Source organism: Seriola dumerili, unplaced genomic scaffold (genome assembly GCF_002260705.1).
Source record: "Seriola dumerili isolate Sdu_G_001 unplaced genomic scaffold, Sdu_1.0 BDQW01000138.1, whole genome shotgun sequence".
NCBI lineage: Eukaryota > Metazoa > Chordata > Actinopteri > Carangiformes > Carangidae > Seriola > Seriola dumerili.
Genome location: NW_019174393.1, coordinates 13167287 through 13185545, shown reverse-complemented (window position 1 = coordinate 13185545; position 18259 = coordinate 13167287). Strand labels below are relative to the sequence as shown.

The 18259-nt window shown below is 42.2% G+C and overlaps 1 protein-coding gene across 1 annotated transcript in view; it reads left to right on the top strand.

The window, feature by feature from the left end:
- The window catches only part of celsr1 (cadherin EGF LAG seven-pass G-type receptor 1), a 93626-nt gene that overhangs the window by 43926 nt on the left and 31441 nt on the right, over nt 1-18259 (top strand). The window contains exons 4-6 of the mRNA XM_022749418.1: nt 92-314; nt 2054-2169; nt 4168-4256. Coding sequence (XP_022605139.1) covers nt 92-314; nt 2054-2169; nt 4168-4256 — 428 coding nt within the window. The remainder of the gene's footprint in view (nt 1-91; nt 315-2053; nt 2170-4167; nt 4257-18259) is intronic.

Sequence of the window (18259 nt, the reverse complement as noted above, 5' to 3'; positions counted from 1 at the left end):
GAGTGTCAAACCAAGGCATTTTGGGATGATACTGCAGTTCATACAACAGTTGCAACACAACTCAGTGATTTCTCCATCTTTTTTCTCACAGGTGAACACTGCGAGCTGAATGCATCATCAGGCCGCTGTGTGCCCGGTGTGTGTAAGAACGGCGGCAAGTGTGTCAACAGGCTGGCAGGCGGTTTCATGTGCCAGTGTCCACCAGGGGAGTACGAGAAGCCCTACTGCGAGATGACCACCCGCAGCTTCCCCGGACAGTCCTTCATCACCTTCAGAGGCCTGCGGCAAAGGTTCCACTTCACCGTCTCCTTCATGTAAGTACTGTCTAACCTTGCTTTCCTCTTTTGTTCCTCTCTTCCATACTTCTACTCCCGCTTCCCTACCTTATTAATTTACCACTAACTGCCAGACACTCCCTTTTAAATAACTGTCTGGAAGAAATTCAGTTGAAAATAAAGGTAACTGATTACGCCTCAAGCTTTCCACTCTTGCGTGTCACAGCCACAGCTTCCAATCATAAAAGTGGCAGATTTACCACTCAAAATGTTAAGTCATTTTTAGAAACAATGGATCCTTGATTTTAGAGAGAGGTGGACAAAAGCAGCTCCGAGCCAGCGACTTGATTTTTCAGGCTGAAATAACAGCTTTTTATTTGTTTATTTATTTGGTTACTGACAGTAGTTAATAATGTGCTTCTTGGCCTTGGAATTAATGCAAATTGTTACTACTCTACATAGTAAGCTAGTTAGCCAAGCAGGCTAACGATGACAGCCTATGTTAGAGTAGATAAACACACTGTTTAATCCATTATTTACATTTACATCCTCCAAAACTTTTTAATTCCCGAATATTGCTTTTAAACACTATTAGAAAGTTGGTAAAGAGTATGGTAAAGATGTATGAAATTTTGGCTGTTCTCAACTGTCTGGACAATATTTAATAGTTTTTTTCCTCTCCCACCTGGGATTGCTACACCACACATCTTTCCACTATATGCTGTAACTGCAGTAAGTCTGTGATAATGATAATTTAGGGAGTGTGAGGAGCTGCACAAATAAACAGTTCAGCGAGCTAAAGTGTGTCAACCACGGCGTGCCGAGACATGTACGCACTTTTTCCATTGTTTCTCAGTTCCCTCCTTTCGATAGGAGCCTGCATATACACATATAAGAGCAAAGAAGACACACACTCTGCCTAAATGTGCAACTTCATGAGGTGTGCTCGTGTTTACACGTTTTCAAACAAACTGAAACTGCTGGTGTAAAATAACCCTGGTTCAACAAGTTTTTGTCATACAGTAAATATTATGCAGAGAAAAACTTTTAGCGCTCGTGAATAGGTAAGATAACTTTGATAGCGCGAGTCCATCGACAGCATGACGGTGAGAAAGGTTTGCAATGCGGTGAAAACAGGAAAGGCAGTGTGATGAGTTTCCCTTATCGGTGTTTGGCTACAGCCATCCTGACTTCCTGCCCTCCTGGCCTCACTGGCATCTGCCGGCTGACTCCTCTGCCCTCACCTTACACTCCTCACACACAAACAGCTACGCATGTGAACTTTGTACCCTCGTAGAACAAACACATGGGAAGGTACTGGCCCAGATAGCAGGTCCCTCTCCAGCTCTCACATGTGGGATACGCTCGAGCATCATCTAAGGCATGAGAACAGTTTCCTCTCTGCAGCCCACCGGCTTTACACATCCTGCCTTTCCTGTCCAAGTGACTTTTCCTCAAGAGCTCCTCGGCCCTTTCATCGTAAAGCTATCTGCAAGGCCTTCAACCGTTCAGTCCCGGTCTGTTTGAGTTGGATAGGTGCTTAGAAATGTGACAGGAAACATGAGCCAGAGCGCCGAAAAACCGCTGGAATTCACTCAACCTTTTCTGTGACACAAATCTGAATGTTCATTGTTGTATTTCAAGTCTGACCATCAAAGCTAACACCACATTTTTTGGGTTCATTGTTGTTCATGCTGTTCCTCCAACTATCAAAATAAAGAACCTGAAGAAAAACGTTTAAAAAAAAAAAAAAAAAAAACTCTCATCCGTGTCTGCAGGTTTGCCACCAGAGAAAGAAACGCTCTGCTTCTCTACAATGGCAGATTTAATGAGAAACATGATTTCATCGCCCTGGAGATCATCGACGAACAGATTCAGCTCACCTTCTCTGGAGGTGAGGCCTCATCATGTGTGTTTGCCTGCCAGTGTATTTGTGGTGACCACTTACAGTAATTGTTGTTAATATCAGCTACACTCTAAGTAGATTAAGTCAGGGGTAAGCACACCTTATCTAAAGGGACTTTTACAAAGAGCTGGATAAATAGCTCTTATCAGCATGTGCTTTTTCTTTTGACAAGGGTGTGTGTTTTTGTGTATGTGTGAGCTAGTGCGTGCATGTATCCAAATGTTCACAGTTTGGACATGTTAAATTCGTGTGTGTGTGTGTGTGTGTGTACAGTATGTGTGTTTCTCTGCATTTAGGTAAGAGAGATGGGTGTGTGTTACTATTTTGAAAGCAGCTGCTTCCTCAAAGTGGGAGCTGCCAGACTGATTAATGATGCCTCAGACACTTAGCTGGCCAAAAAAACACCTCCGCAACACACACACACACACACAGACACACACACACACAGACACACACACACACTCGCTAAAGCCCACGATCAGCAAAACACTCGAAACTGGGATTTTTTTCAGAAATAGTTTTTAAAGCATGCATGCGCTCACAAAAATATGCACACGCATACTTACACTCACACACATACAGCTCAAGCGCAATCAAACACACACCCACAGTCACCGTTAAAACGGCTAACTATTGGATTGCAGATCAAACACATACTCCTTGGACTGGTGACTGTTGTTCTCAGAGTCGGTCTACTTTCCCATGGTACCAAACAGGGAGGAATCCACTTCAATATGATTATGCTGGGTGAAGGCTGTTTGGGAAGCAGGCCAAGTCCATGTGCCCTGCTTCAGATCTGAAATATGACTAAATGCTGAATGTATGAATCATCCAATTAAATACTCGAAGTAGGCCATCATTTAGTTACACAAACTGCGCCCTCTTTCTGTTCTGTTTTTCACGTGCAAAGCCAGAAAAACAGCCATCACTTATTAATTCCCTCTCTCATACACTCATATACAAAGACTCACACGCATTTCTTGTCAGAGTTGCTGCACGGCTTACTGATTTCCAGAGTAGTGGATTCCTGCCCAGGCTGCTCCTGCCTTTGACAAACACAGTAAAACCCCCAGTAAATCTGCTGCCTTTGTGCTCTACAATCTTCTCACTGAGAGCCATTGATACTGCAGACTTACACTGGCTTTCCCAACAGTTGATTGATGACTATGGTGTATGTGTATCTGAGTGTGTCAGTCTGTGTGTGTCAAGATATAGGACATGGAATTTCCTCTATTGGTCACTTCAATTTATAACCTGTTGAATATTGAGTGAAGTAAAAATTCATTAAAGCAAGACTAATTAACTTTTAAAAGACAATAAAACACAATCACCCTCCTATAAATGAAAAGTTGAAGTCATAAGAAATAAAACAAACCATGACTCAATTCATTTCACCCAGGGGTTTTGCAGCTGCAGCCTCACTTGGTCTGCTATGACCACTAGCTCATAGTGGCTAATGTTTGCTAGCCAATTATCTAATTCAAAGCAAACTCCAGAGTCTGTTTTCTGACTTAATGACTCCTCCCTACTTGTGCTGGTTTTACAACATGTTGAAACGTGTCACAGCTAAACATTTCACCGGTTCCAAAAGTAAAACTAATTAATGAGTGAAACAAGTTTCAAATCATCAGGAGACATGTTTAGTGTGGCTCCACCCCGCTCTCAGAAAAAAAGTTACACTCTATTGTTTGAAATTAATAATGTGAAGATGTTAATCTATAAAGCAGCAGATGTAAACAGCAGCTGTGTTAAATCATTTAACTGACATCATAATCACTATTCACTGTTCCTTTCTTTCCTCTCACCCCCCCACCCACCCTCATAAACTTTTCCCTGCTATCTTTTCTTCCTCTCTCGATTCCTCTCTTCCACCCTCCCTTCTCCATCTTTACTTCCCCCATCCCTGTTCCCGTTTTTCCTCCCATGTGTCCAACCTCTGTCCCTTCACCTGCATCCTCTTTCCTCCCTCCTTCCCTTGTCGCCCAGGTGAGACAAAGACCACGGTTTCTCCCTACATCACAGGCGGGGTCAGTGACGGCCAGTGGCACTCTGTCCAGCTCCATTACTACAACAAGGTAAGGAAGTTAACCACCCACCCAGCCGACCGCAGCTGCTCCTGCTTGAGTAGGCTTTTTAAATTAAAAAAATTAGATGGGGGGGTAAAAGAAGTTTGCTGCTGCGAATATTGCATTTTTCCATCAAGTACGCAGCCCATACTGAAGGTCAAGATCGAGGGTGTTAAGGGTGAGCAAACTCAGCAGTGATAATGCGGGAGTGAAGCGCATGATATGTGGCTTTTTCTTTGAGGCTACCAAGGCGGTTGACCTTGACTGCTGATTTGGGAGATTGTGTTAACTGTACAGGTTTGACTCGTGACGTTAACTCTGCAACTTCTGAAAGAAGCGCTGAGGGCTGAAGCTTCAGCTTCAAGGGTCAAGAGTTCATCAAGTGTATTTTCCCACTAGACAGCTTTAGTACGTACAGTACGTGTTTCCGAGTCAAAGGTAGATCGTCTTCACATGCGGCCTATCTATGCATACTTCAGTAATGGTACAATCTCAGTGTAATCTCAATGACTGACAAAAGGATTTCTCTCTTACCGCAGTTTATTTTATTCACAGTGTCTAAAGTTGTTTTTCGAAACGTTCCCACGATGTTCCTCTTTCCTCTTTGCTAAGTCCAATCTCGGAAAGAGAGACAGCGATTATTTCACAACCTAGCTCATGTAACCACTTCACTTGTAATATCATATTAGAAGGGCTTACATCTCAGTCAATTGCTGGTGTTATCTTCCAACAAACTTCCAGAGCCTGCAGGGATTGTTCTTATAAGACTATACCAGACAGGAAATAAGATAACACTGTCTTTTTGAACATGTACATCCCATAGCTTTGTGTCTTCATTATATAATTTATTAGAATTTACAACCATAGTTTTCTCACTATAAGTAGCTATATTATGCATGAAAACTCTGAGTTTAAGTATAGAATTGCTAATAGGACAATTCTCCTCATTCTTACCTGCACAAATATAAATAATAATCATCTTGTGCATGAATTCAGATTTTTTATTTATTTTTTACTGATTTAAAGCTGAATGAGCAGTTAATTTGCCATCTTCCTTAAATGAAGCTAATGGATTCTAGCCTCATGCGCATGTGCTAGCCTTAGCCTTTCAGAGCTAATATGCTAGCTGGTATGCATGCTGCGCTATATTGTTACAAAAGACATCAATCCCTTTTTCTTTTCTTTTTTTTTTACTTTTTCCCCTCCTCTCTTTGCTTTTCTTTCTGCCTCTTCCTTCATGTATCTGACGCTGAAAGCTGTAGCATCACTAACTTGACCCAAGACATCCAGCATCGTATTTCAGCAGCAGCGGCCCCTGTGTTTTGCAACCTGTTAAAAAGAGTACCCCCTCTTCTTGCCTGCAATGCACACCGTCTCACATTTCACACTCTGGTCGCCTCTTTCTTCTGTGTACCATCTATAGAGCCCATAGCATACTTAGTAGCCTTGACAGGGAAGTATTCATCAAAGGTGATGAATCAGGCTACCATACTGTACCGTGTTAGCTGCAGGGTCACATCTGTATCTATTGTTTGAGGTGTGTGTCCCTCTTTTCGACAGCACTGCCTTTATGATGCGAGAGACAAAGGCTTAAACCTCGTAGAGCTTTGTTAGCGTTGCTGCCAGGCTCCTCACCATCACAGGTGTTATTTGCAGGATACAGTCCGTTGGCACTAAAGACCTCTTTGTTTTGTTTGCCTCTTGGGTTCTCTTGTGTTTGTAGAGATGTCTCCATGGTAACAAGAGCTTAATTTCCACGATTGAACAGATTTCCTGCTTCGTTACGCTTCTGTGCAGTTTGTGTTTCTTATTTATTTAGCTTTACTGATGCTATAGGCTTCCATTTTACTGCTGTGACATGCAGATACAAGTAGTACGTGCACAAACAAACACCAGGTTATGAGTGTATCCTTGTGCCATTAGTGTGTAAAACATGGGGTGTGTGCGTTCCACCAATGTCAGCCTTAATGCAGACCAGTGATTTGCAAAGCTGGCGACACATTCCGTTAAATTAGCCCAAGGCCGACTGTAGCACTGACACAGGGTCAGCTCTTCTTCACGTGTTGAATGGTCAGAAGTCGGACTGACTGATGGTAATTTAATCCTACATCAGTTGCTGGAGGGATTAGTGGAAATGTATATGGCAGAAAGCAGTAGTGTTCTCACAATAGATTAGACATGTTGACATGTGAATGTACGGACATGAATGAAGGCACACATATGTTTGACGTACATGAAAGAGCACACACATTTGTCTGGAGGTAGCATTGCTCACATAGCCCAGAGAGGCTCGAGAGAGAAGATCAGAGCCCAATTCTTAAACCGTGATGTAATCCAGATTCAAACAAACATACACATACATAATGTTCCCTCTCTGTCCTAACGTTATCCAGTGGGAGCTTTTTAGGGGTCTTAGCTATGATAATCAGCAGCCAGTAGCACGTAGTATACTGTAGTTATAATATATTTAAGTGTTTAAGAGTTATACATGTCCAAATTTAAAAAGGGCAGCACCACACAAACAAGCATTTACGTAGAGATCAGTTGTAACTTCATGGTTACACCCAGTAACTGCTATGTAGCCAAGTAAGAGTGAGTAAAGCATAAAAGGTGATATGGAATATGGGCAACATATCTGACCTGACCTGGAAACGGGAAACTGAAAAGATTTTAGATTGCATTTTAGAAGTAAACCCAAACAACCAAACATAAAGCTCATAATCAAAGCCTATCAATTTTAACCTAAGTGGAGATTCACTAGTTTGGATCCGGCTTGTTTTTACTCAGACAACACAAACTAAGTAATAGATTTACTGGTGCAACCTAATCCATTGTTGTTCTTCCTACATGAACCCCAGTTGTTTTTAACAGACCCAAAAGAGCGCACGCACGCACACACACACACACACACACAGACACACATGTACAGATGGTGATTTATTGGGTCAGAAGATGAGGCGGTTGAAGTTGTGCCGGGTTGTACGGGTGCCCCCTTTTAAATCCGCTGCTCCTCTCTTCAGAGGAACCAGGGTGCCTCTGCTAAAAAACAGAGGTCAAGGGTCGAGGGAGGGTTGGCATGACAACAGACATGGACTTGCCATTGTTGCAATGATCTGGGTCGGTTGGAAAGCTGTGTGTGCGTGTGTTTGCATCTGTGGGGGGGGGGGCAGACAAATAAAGAGCTACTCTGAGTGTGTGTGTGTGTGTGTGTGTGTGTGTGTGTGTTTTTTTGAATGTGTGCATATGTCCATACCACTATTAGAGATGTTACACAATAGAAGTGGAAGGAGAAAAGCATTTTTGAAATTCCATGGTGCAAAGTCTCAAGGACAGTTAACTGTGTCAGCACGGCTGACCTAAACAGGAAACACACACGCACACACACAAACAGAGATAAAGCACAGAGATGGGTATTCTTGCAGCAGCAGCAGCAGGAGCTTTTGTCTTGGGTTTTGATGTGTGTTAACTACAGGAAATGATGTCTCTGGTTGCAGGAAATGATGTTATTTAGCTGGACACTGGGCAGGATGTCAGGCGTATCATGATTGTATCTGCCAGGCCACCTGCGAGGATTACATCAGGTTAAAATAGAGTCTTAACAGACAAAGAATGCTTGATTCATCTAGTTTCCGTTGAGTTTTACCAGAACCACAACCATATTGTCACCATAACTGTTCCATTTAAAAAAAAAAAAAACAATTTTATGATGGAGGTTTTGTCTTGAAAGAAACACTGAAGTTCATTAATGACCCCCTGAAACAATAGTTCCTTAACTTAAAACAGGCAACAAACTCTGTCCCTTGATGAAGACGAGGCAATTGGGCTAACAGCTCAGGAAAAAGCTACTAAATGGACTTTAACATGCATTTTTTTTGTCAAACTTTCAAACATTCAATCACATCAAGTATTTGGTTTTCAGCATTTAGCATACACAGTGATCCAGGCTTACACACAGAGGATTATGTAGTGGCTGTGGCACATCACACTCTTTTTATTTAAGATGCAGTAAGAGCTAATCCATATATCAAACCCTCTGTCACAGTCATAAATTTTATTTTGTTAGTTATATCATGTGGACTCGCAGCCATCTTTACTGAATGAGTCTCATTTGTAACTTTTCATTTAATTTGGTTCAGAGTGGAGACAGTAAATGTGGCTTTGTGACTGCAGACTTATGTAGATATCATTGGTTAATGTGATGTCACATGAGAAACATGACAACGATAAGCAAGAAGAAACTTACAGGAATCTCAATTATATTTGCATTTATGTTTCGCGAGCCAGAAAGTATGACAAAATGCTTCTGAGTGAATCACCAATTAACTGTAAGCCACACGTATAAATAAACTATAATTAACTTCCATGTGATCCATCCTCATGGATTTCAGAGTAAGCGAAGCAGAGCGTGACTGCAGACGTGACAAGCCTCTGTGTTTGCAGTATTTGCTTTCGCTGCACACAAGCTTGACGTTAGACATGTTAATAGAGTTACACTGGCTAATATGGGCTGCGATATTTGCAGCTAGGTGTGTGTAGACAGCATTCCCAGACAGGCTCAGTTGGCTCTTATCACCGACGAGTATCAAAAGTTCATTCTTTCTTCTTCTGCCGTTCCTCCGTCGCTCTCAAGCTGTTTACATGGCAGGGCTTTTCATCATCAGGACATAGGTGCAAATCACTTCACAGCATAGCTTGAGGTACTTTTTTTAATATACTGTGGGTACATTTTTGCACTCCACCTCTGCCGGGCTAAAACTCTTGATGTAACTCAACCACTCAGCTGTACTTAGAAACCTGTTGGGTTAACTCAAAGAGGGACCGGTCTTTCTGTAAAAGTTTCAATACTTTTGTCTCCATGGAAGCGTTAAAAAAACCTGACTTTGACACCAAGATGCCACTAGGATGCTACTGCTTTAAATATCCCTTCTGTTTGTGTGCTGCAGCAAGTCCAACTTAACCCTTTAAACACCCATCCATTGACATTCATCCATTGATTTTGGGCTTGTCTGTCTCTTAACAAATTAACTATTAATTTAAACAAAACATTTCCTTTTAGTGAAGTAGGAGTTCTCGTCAGTTTAAAGTTGCTATAATCAATATTTTTGTATGAACAACAGACCAGATGACACCTTATTATGTAGAAACGGTCGCTTGTAGCAACAAACCAACAGGTAACTATCTCTCTACTCTGCGGTACCCCTTGGCTCTACGCACTTAGCATCTTGGCATCTTTCAGCTCATTGCTTTAGTTTTACGACCTTAATGTTTCGATTCACTCTTAATAGCAATCGTCAATGTTGTTCGCAGATGCAGGCCGCTGTCACTCAATACAAAAACCGCAGGCGGGCAAAAGTAGCAGCTAGCTTGTGGTTATTAAACAGTGTCAAAATGGAATTATTATTGTCGAATGAGCCGCTGGCAACAAGTAACAGCTGAGCCAGAGTGAAGTGGAGCGGCGTATGAAAAGGCTTTGTAAATATACAGTAGAATCTGGTTTATATTACATGAATATAAATATACTACAAATTTCGCTTTGTCTCACAGGTATCCGTCAGCGGGAGAGCTTTGAATGGTGACCTCACTCTGTGCTATGAAATAAACAGCTACTATCCTCGTCCATGTGTGTCTGTCTCCTGTTCTCTCTTGTCTCTTTGTTGATGTTTCAGGGTTTATTGGGTTTCCAGGATGAGCTGATATGCAGTCAGACACACACACACACACATACACACACACCACACACAACACACACACACACACACACACACACACACACACACACACACACACACACACACACACACACACACACACACACACACACACACAAAGTCGTCAGCACATGCCCACAGTGGATATTAGCTCTTAAAATACACTGCAGAGAGCCTGTAAGTGGTTTTAGCGTTGTCCTCTATCTCCCTGTGTTGTAGCTTTATTGCTAATAGCTGAAGCCACATGTGTGGCTTTCCTGGGTGGCCGCAATGACTTAGAGGGACAGACGCATGCCTTTTTAGGTGTTTGACGGTGTCATAGCAACACATGAACACACGCACAATTCATCAGCTGCGCGCAGGGATGAACACCATTTATATGTATGTGTGTGTGTGTGTGTGTGTGTGTGTGTTATGATGAGGGACTGCCACATCATGTGTTTCTGCACAGACATGGGTATTTTCTCTGCTAAGTGCTTTTTAGAAAAGTTAAGTAGTTATTTTTTGAGGTGAAGCCCCAGACTCTGCAGGGTGTGTTTCTGCAGGAAGAGGCCAATGCTATTCTTTGTTCTTCTTGACGTGTTTCCACAGACCCAAAACAGTTAAGGTTATCATCACAAGTTGCATTTAAATACCAGGAACTACTGTTTTACTAATTATAAAGCATTATATTTGTGGCTTTCTTGACAAAATTCATATGTATATACATTTTTCAGTGCTTTAAATCGCTCAGACATAATTGTAACTCATTGTGATTTAATACCGTAGTGTGTAAACATGCTCCAAATCCATGTATTGTGTCTTTGTGGTGAAACTACCCTTGTTGACACGTGGAAGCTGGTTTTGGGGCTTTCACATGCTGTAAATTTCACCTGCTCTTCACATAGCTGTGGTATTTCACAGTGTGACATAAATCTGCCAGAGACACCTTCGTCCGAAGGCGGCGGCACATGAGTTGTGGCCTATTGTGTGAGGTAGTCGGTGGGGGTGTTTTTGAAGTGGGCACAGAGGAATTATGTTTTGTTATGGATGTCGTTATTGTTGGCAAACTGGCTGCTAGCAGACGCAGACACTTCAGCACGCATGCCTTTGTACACACACACGCAGGGTGCACGCACACAATAATATTTGTGTTATTATTTCTGCTGTCATGCTGTGCATTGATTGGTGAAAACACTGGAGAAACACACTTCAGTGCACATGTGGATACAAGTGACGTGGCTTGGTTGTGGGCTGCAGGTCTAACGAGGTGTCTCTCTCTCACGGTGTCTCTCTCCCAGGACGGGGGGAGTCTGGTGGACTCCAGTGGGGCTCTGCGGCTCCCGCTCTATACTGCCTGGCTGGAGCTCAATCAGAAGGAGGTAACCTCTGACCTCTAGCCTAGTTGCCACTGGTGCTTTTTTTCCCCCCCGGGGTCTCATTCAGTCCCTGCACTGCTTCTAGTACAGACTAACTCTACTGTACATGCTTACCTCAGATATACAGAGGTAACATGGCCTCTAACTATAGATTGTTAGCTCTAGTTTAGTCCGGCTCTGGTCTGGTCTGGATTGTAGACAGAATTCCAGTAGGTTTTGCTGCTTTTCTGGTTTTGGTTTGGTGTAACCTGGCTTTCTTCCGTCATTCCGTTGTTGACGTCTGGGTGAAGTTAATGATATGATGTGCTGCTATTGACTTAAAGGGGCCCTGTGGAGTTTTTTGCGAACAAACCAAATAGTTTGTTTGCTTGTTACCGCCTCAAACTGTCGATCAACGGAAGAATGTGCAACGTAATGCATGCGCATCCACGCGCGCACAGACAACATAAACAAAACAGGGACCCACTCGTCAAACCGTCGCTGTTTAGTGCCACGACTGTTCGAAAACTCCACAAGATGCCCTTTAATAAATGTACAAAAAACTGTGACGTCGCTATGTTTTCCTGCGTCAGCCTGGTTTTACATTCGTAAAAGGTAGTTTTGCATTCTTTTTGTAAAACAGCATTTAGCAGTGAATGGTGTAATAAAATAAATAGAAAAAAAAAAGTCAATTTGAATTCACAGAGCTTGATCAGGAGTTTTTAACACATGCAGATCTGCTCCTTGTGGATAGAGTATTTTGAATACTGCTGATTTTTAGCTTTGGATGATACTGACCTTACTTCATCCCTTCGTGGGCTGTGCAAATATGTCATGTTCATCCAGAGAGGTCAGAGGTAAGGGTTTGTGCTGGCGAGGCAGGGAGGACAGTTTTGAGACAGGGATGAGGCTTACCGGTCAGGCTTTTGGTCTCCGTTGCAGAACATCTCTCTCACTGAGGAATTGCGTCATTGCAACAGTGTTGCATCTTTCTGGCTTTTATTTAAAAATGTACACATATATTATTTTTTATCTTCCTTTTTTACTGCATCACTGTCCTCCTCTCCATCTTAGTCTGCTTCACTCCATTTATTCAACCGGCTGAAGAATCTACTCATATCTAAAAATGACACAGTAGCAGCCTTCTTGCTCATCCGTCAGCTCTCATTGACTTCCTCCATTGAGGTTTGTTCAGGTGAAATAAACATATCTGAGCTTTGGCAGGCAGGCAGACAGACAGGTAGGTCGACACTCAGTGAGCAGTGACTGTGTTTTCCTTGGCAGCAGAGTGGTGGGCCGAAGTACCGATTCTGTCAGAGAGGATTAACAACGCTCAGAAATCGTCAAAGACGGCTCACGTAATGAGCATGGACAGCAAATGTGTCAGGGCTGACATGCTCCTATTTAGACTGTAATATTGTTTGATGGATTTTCATATAGATTGTGTGCTTAATATTGTCTTGTGTTATACTAAGAGAATTAACAAAAATAATAGTGAAATAGTTTCGTGTAAAGCAAACTACTGTGTGTGTGTGTGTGGGTGGGTGTGGGTGTGGGTGTGTGTGATGGCAGCTGGCAGGATTAGAATGATATTTAAAACAATTTAGATACATATGGATATAATAAACATACTGTATACACTATATTATCATTAAGAATTTAGTTTGCTATAAGCTAACTTTTTGTTATGTATGTGTGTAATAATATTTCTTGTAAGAATGACTCAATTTATAATATGAAAAAGGCAGCAAAATGAAGTATTTAGTAGAAGATAATGGACAATGGTGAGTAAAATCTTTAGGTTACATGAGTAACCTGGTTCTCTGAGTAGCGTATGTGCATGTTTATTATCATTACCATGACAATGAAGGTCCAGTACGTCTGCTGTCGTATCCGAGGGTAGGGACGAGAAACCTATATGGTTGTTTAGGTCGGAGAGCTGTTTGACCAGAACCCTCCACCTTTACATATATATTCCCAGCATCACTTCAGTTATATCCTCTCGCTTCAGAAGCCAAGCTATGCTCTGTATCTCAAGGCTAACAAGCTAAATTGTCCTGAAACTACTTTGTGCTAGTTGCCAGGGATACCAGTACAACTGCCTTCACTCTAGGTGGGTTTTGACTTGTTTGACCAAGCAGCAGAGTGTTGTGGTTTCTTTGCTTGCTTGCATACGTTGCTTTAGCTACATCTAGCAAGCTAATGGTGCCTCTGGAGGTTTGTGTTTCAGTCTGAGGACAGTTAAGCTAGTTAGCCTTCAGATACAAGTAAAAAATAGCTTTAAGAAAGAAAACTCTTTTAATGACATGCAACATTATAAGACCCAACGGAGACGTTTTGACTGTTCGTCACTCTGGATGGTGTAAAGGAATAAGTTCTCAGAACGAGCGCTATGAAAAAAATCAAAAGGTTTTCAGCTTCAAAATACCCACATTGGTTGAACCTTTATATGTAGACATTTGTGTGTGTGTGTGTGTGTGTGTGTGTGTGTGTGTGTGTGTGTGTGTGTGTGTGTGTGTGTGTGTGTGTATGAGCAGCACTGTGCAGATGTGTGCAGCGCTGTGTCATTGAGGAATGAAGATAAATCTGATAAATCTGTCACTACAGACCGCCCTCATACACGACTGACTAACTCACTACATCCCTATCTCTGTCTCAGGTCTATCTATTTCTCTTCACCCTCTCCCATTTTTACATTCCTTCCCCACTCTTCTGTGATGGGTGTGTGTGTGTGTGTGTGTGTGTGTGTGTGTGTGTGTGTGTGTGTGTCACTGCAAGGAGGAAATTTCACACACCTCACCTAGCATGACCTAAATCTCCGATTAACATTGAGAGAGACAGACATGCCGTGGAATTTTAGGGGAGAAGAGGAAAGAGGAGATAAACTGCTGTGTAGGAAGTCGAGGGAGAGAGTTGTGGTCCATATAGTTTATACCCACTCTAAACACTAATGTATCTTCCTCCTCCTCCTCTTTCGCCTCTCTGTCTCCTCATCCTTCTCTCTTATCTTCTTTCCACTTATATATATCTCCAATCTCTTCTATGATTCCTATCTGGTCCCGCTTTTACTGCCAAACATTAGCATCATTCCTGGAGATCTTCAAGGCTATTTAGATGATGGTTAGATGGTCACTGTAGAGTCACTTCTGCCAAGAGTTGGATGAGAAAATTGATACCACTGTCTTATCTGCACACTAAATATGATCTATAGCCAGGAAGGAGTAAGCTTATCTCAGCATAAACAGCGCAAGTAAAACCACAACTTGCCGTGTTGACTCTTCGGTTTTTGTATGGGTTAAAAGAATGACATAAAACGTGCCAGGTAGGCAGATTTAGGTGTATAACATGGTTTGTAGATGAGAATATCAAATCACTCATCATCACAATTCAACCATGGTTGCAGACCCGTGGATCAAATGTTAGCGAGCTAGACGTGGTAGTAAAATTATCAGGACGATCAAAAATTATTTAAATGCAAAATAAACTGATGTTCATATATCATCAAAACTAAACCCATGTAGGCTTCTTAATCTACAACAAGGGAGAACTAAGACTGACCATTAATCAAGTGAAATAAATCAAAGAGACAAATCCTGCCTGGAAAATATGTTTTAACAGATGGATGAAAAACATCAATCAGAAGGTAATACCATTGATGTCAGTGTATATATGCAGGTGTCCATGTTAGTGGAGTTGTAGATGGAATTTTCTGAAGCCGTTCCCAATAGGATACAGTTACTCTTAACTCAGTTTTTGTGTCAACCGCACATTTGTTTTGCCGCTTGAAAGCTACACGGCGACAATGGCCGCCGTCCATCTGTTACACTGATAGATAGAGGAGTGATGACGCGACAAAGACAGCAGTAACATGACGGCTTGAACACTGGACATCATAGCCCTTTGTAAAACCTCTTGGAACTGTGTGTGTGTGTGTGAGTGTGTGTGTGTGTGTTTGAATAATTCACACTTCTAGGTTTACATAGCCAGAGGGTAGGTGAGGTAATGTGGACATGACAGGGTCTGTTGCTGCCAGAGGGAAGCTGGGACACACTAGCCTGTGCATGACAGAGCCAACACACACACACACACACACACACACACACACACACACACACACACACACACACACACACACACACACACACACACACACACTTCTAGGAGAGATATTGATCTATTGTTGTTGGTTCAATGCCCTTTTATTTTGGCTCCACTTCTTCTCCAGTTCATGTTGCCTCAGTTTAACTCTGAGATACACCGCACACACACACACACTTACACACACTTCAAAGCATCAGGAGATATCACATTTTCAAATATCCATCAAGTTTCATTCCCATCCAAGAGACAGAGAAAGAAACAATGGCATTTCCTCAGGCGAGCCCAAATAAAATAAAAGACTGTGCGCCCCTTTTTCCTTTATTATCAAAATGAACTCCATGGCTGTCTGCAGCTCCGCTACCTGCTTCCTGCTTTACACACACACACACGCAGACGCATCCGCACACACACGCACACACGCACGCACACACACACACACACACACACACACACACACACACATACACAAACATGCCGCTTACTCCCTCAAAACACATGCTTAAACACATTCTGCAGACATCCTTCCCATTCTCCCCAAACACACGCACAAACACATAATCACCAGCCAGCATTCCCTCCATCCCACCCTCCACACACACACACACACACACACACACACACACACACACATTTTAGAGTCATTAGTCGCTCATTTTGACAGTGTTTTAGTTGTTTTTTGACGAGGATGTTTCAACAGTGTTGTGTGTGTAACTCAATCTGTGCAGCAAGGCTCTTTATCCTGGCTGCGGGGCTGATTGAGTTATCATGTCGGCTTTGACAGGCAGCCCAGCGGTAATAGAGGTGTCAATGTGTGCCTCTGTTGGTGGGAGGGAGAGGGTGTGTATGTGCTTGGGTGGGTCTTTGTCCTGTGTGTGTGTGTGGTTGTGTGTCTGTGTGTGTGTGTGTAGACTGGTTGGTACTATTGAGACAAAGTGTGGGTGTTTTGATTGCAGTTGGCAGGATTTTAGGTGTACGCTGAAGTTTTTGTGCATGTGAGTGAGTTTTATCAGTGTGTGTGTGTGTGCGTGCGTTCGTGTGTGTGCGTATGTGCGTGCGCATTCTTCCACCCGCTCGTGTCCTCTGCCTTCCTCGCCTTTGTGGCTAGCTGTGGGGATCAAGTGCGTTGCCATGGCTGCAGCAAGCCTATCGCCCCTAGAGACGACACCTTAGAGAGAGGGAATCTTCAGCAGCTCAGAGTCGGGTGGAGGGTAAATAAGAGACTCTCATGGGGCCCCTCAAATTGAGGGCCAAGAGCACTTTCAAATGAGGGGTCAGAGAGAAGCCTGAAACTATATACAGTCCTAGCGGCCATCGTTAGACCCACATTCAGCTAACTGAAAACCAGCGTTCAATTTAGGACATGGCGTCCAGTGCTAAGAGTGAAGAAGAGTCATTTATATGGGAATTTAGAAATCACATAACTCATACTATGTGGAATTTTCTCAATGATGCAGCTCTTTCTTGGCAGCATTCACACTGTTCATGTTCATCTAATGATGGTTTTCTAAACTGGCACATAAAAATTAAATATACTGAAGTGGTTTGGCATAGGAACTAATTTTAATTCACAATCAGCCTTGTTTGTTAAAGCTCTGTTAATGGAGGCCTTGTAGATGCTGATGTAGTTTTCTGCCTAAAAGTAGAAATCAGAAGGAATTATTAGAGGAAAGAGACACGTCTTCCAGTCTGTACTGTTGGGTTTCCTCTTCTTTAAGACTTAAATTCTGATCTGTGTTTAGTTTTACTTTTCACAACTCATTTGTGCTTGTCAATGAATATATTTTGTGTGAATGACAGTAGAAATTATTGTTCCAATTTTCTTTCTATGATCTTCTTTCCTAGTATTGTTTGAAATGTGATACACAGCATCGTAGATGAGGTTTATATGAATATAGTTGTGTACTGCAGTCTGGGCATAGTTGTATGCATGACATAATAAATAAAGTAAAAAAAACAAACATTGTTCGTACATACAGCACATACATGTTTCTGAATATATGCATATAATAGTTGTACAGTGTTGAACTCAAACAGATACGGACTAACAGCTGCATTAATGCTCTTATATCCATCTACATATTACATACGCATTACACACATACCACCCATTAACTACATGCAGTTTCACACTTCCACTGTGTACATACATGTGTGTGTGTGTGTGTGTGTGTGTGTATGTCACTCTACAACTTATCAGCACATGTAACAGCTGCACCCCCCTGAGATTTTGGGTTGCGGGTCCATTATGTGTGACATGTGGGAATCTCTTTTCTCTCTCCTGTGTTTTACTTCCTGCGCTCCCCCCCCCCCCCCCCCCCCCCCAAAGTCTTTATCTCATCCCTCCTTCGCTTGACTGGATTCTAAAGCGATGATAAGATTGTGATCAGCGCGAATTCAGATTCCTGTGAAGAGCCTTTATCGTCGACAAATTACCTTTTGTCGCCCTGGAAAACCTTTTATGCAGTTATCACACTTTCCCTCTCATTTTTATTTTCCCGCCGGTGTGAAAAGTAATTTGAGTTCATTGTTTGACTTAACCCACATTTGTATGATTTTCTTTTTCTTTTTTTTTTTTTTTAAAGGAAGAGTTCAACATCCTGGGAAATTTTCCACTTTTCCACATCAGTCTCATGTCTCTGGCTCAGACATCTTATCTCACTCTTGGAAAGATAGCAAATGCACATTTTTAAAAATGTTCATCTATTCCTTTATATTTCTACCTGATTTTAATGCTCATTGGCAATGTGGCTGTAGTTTTCAAGGAAAGGATGAAGCATTTCTTCTTCACTTTTCCAACTTAATTCTATCAAATCTGCTCATAAGTAAACTCTTGGCTCTGTGTAGATGTTATTCACAGAGGTGGAGG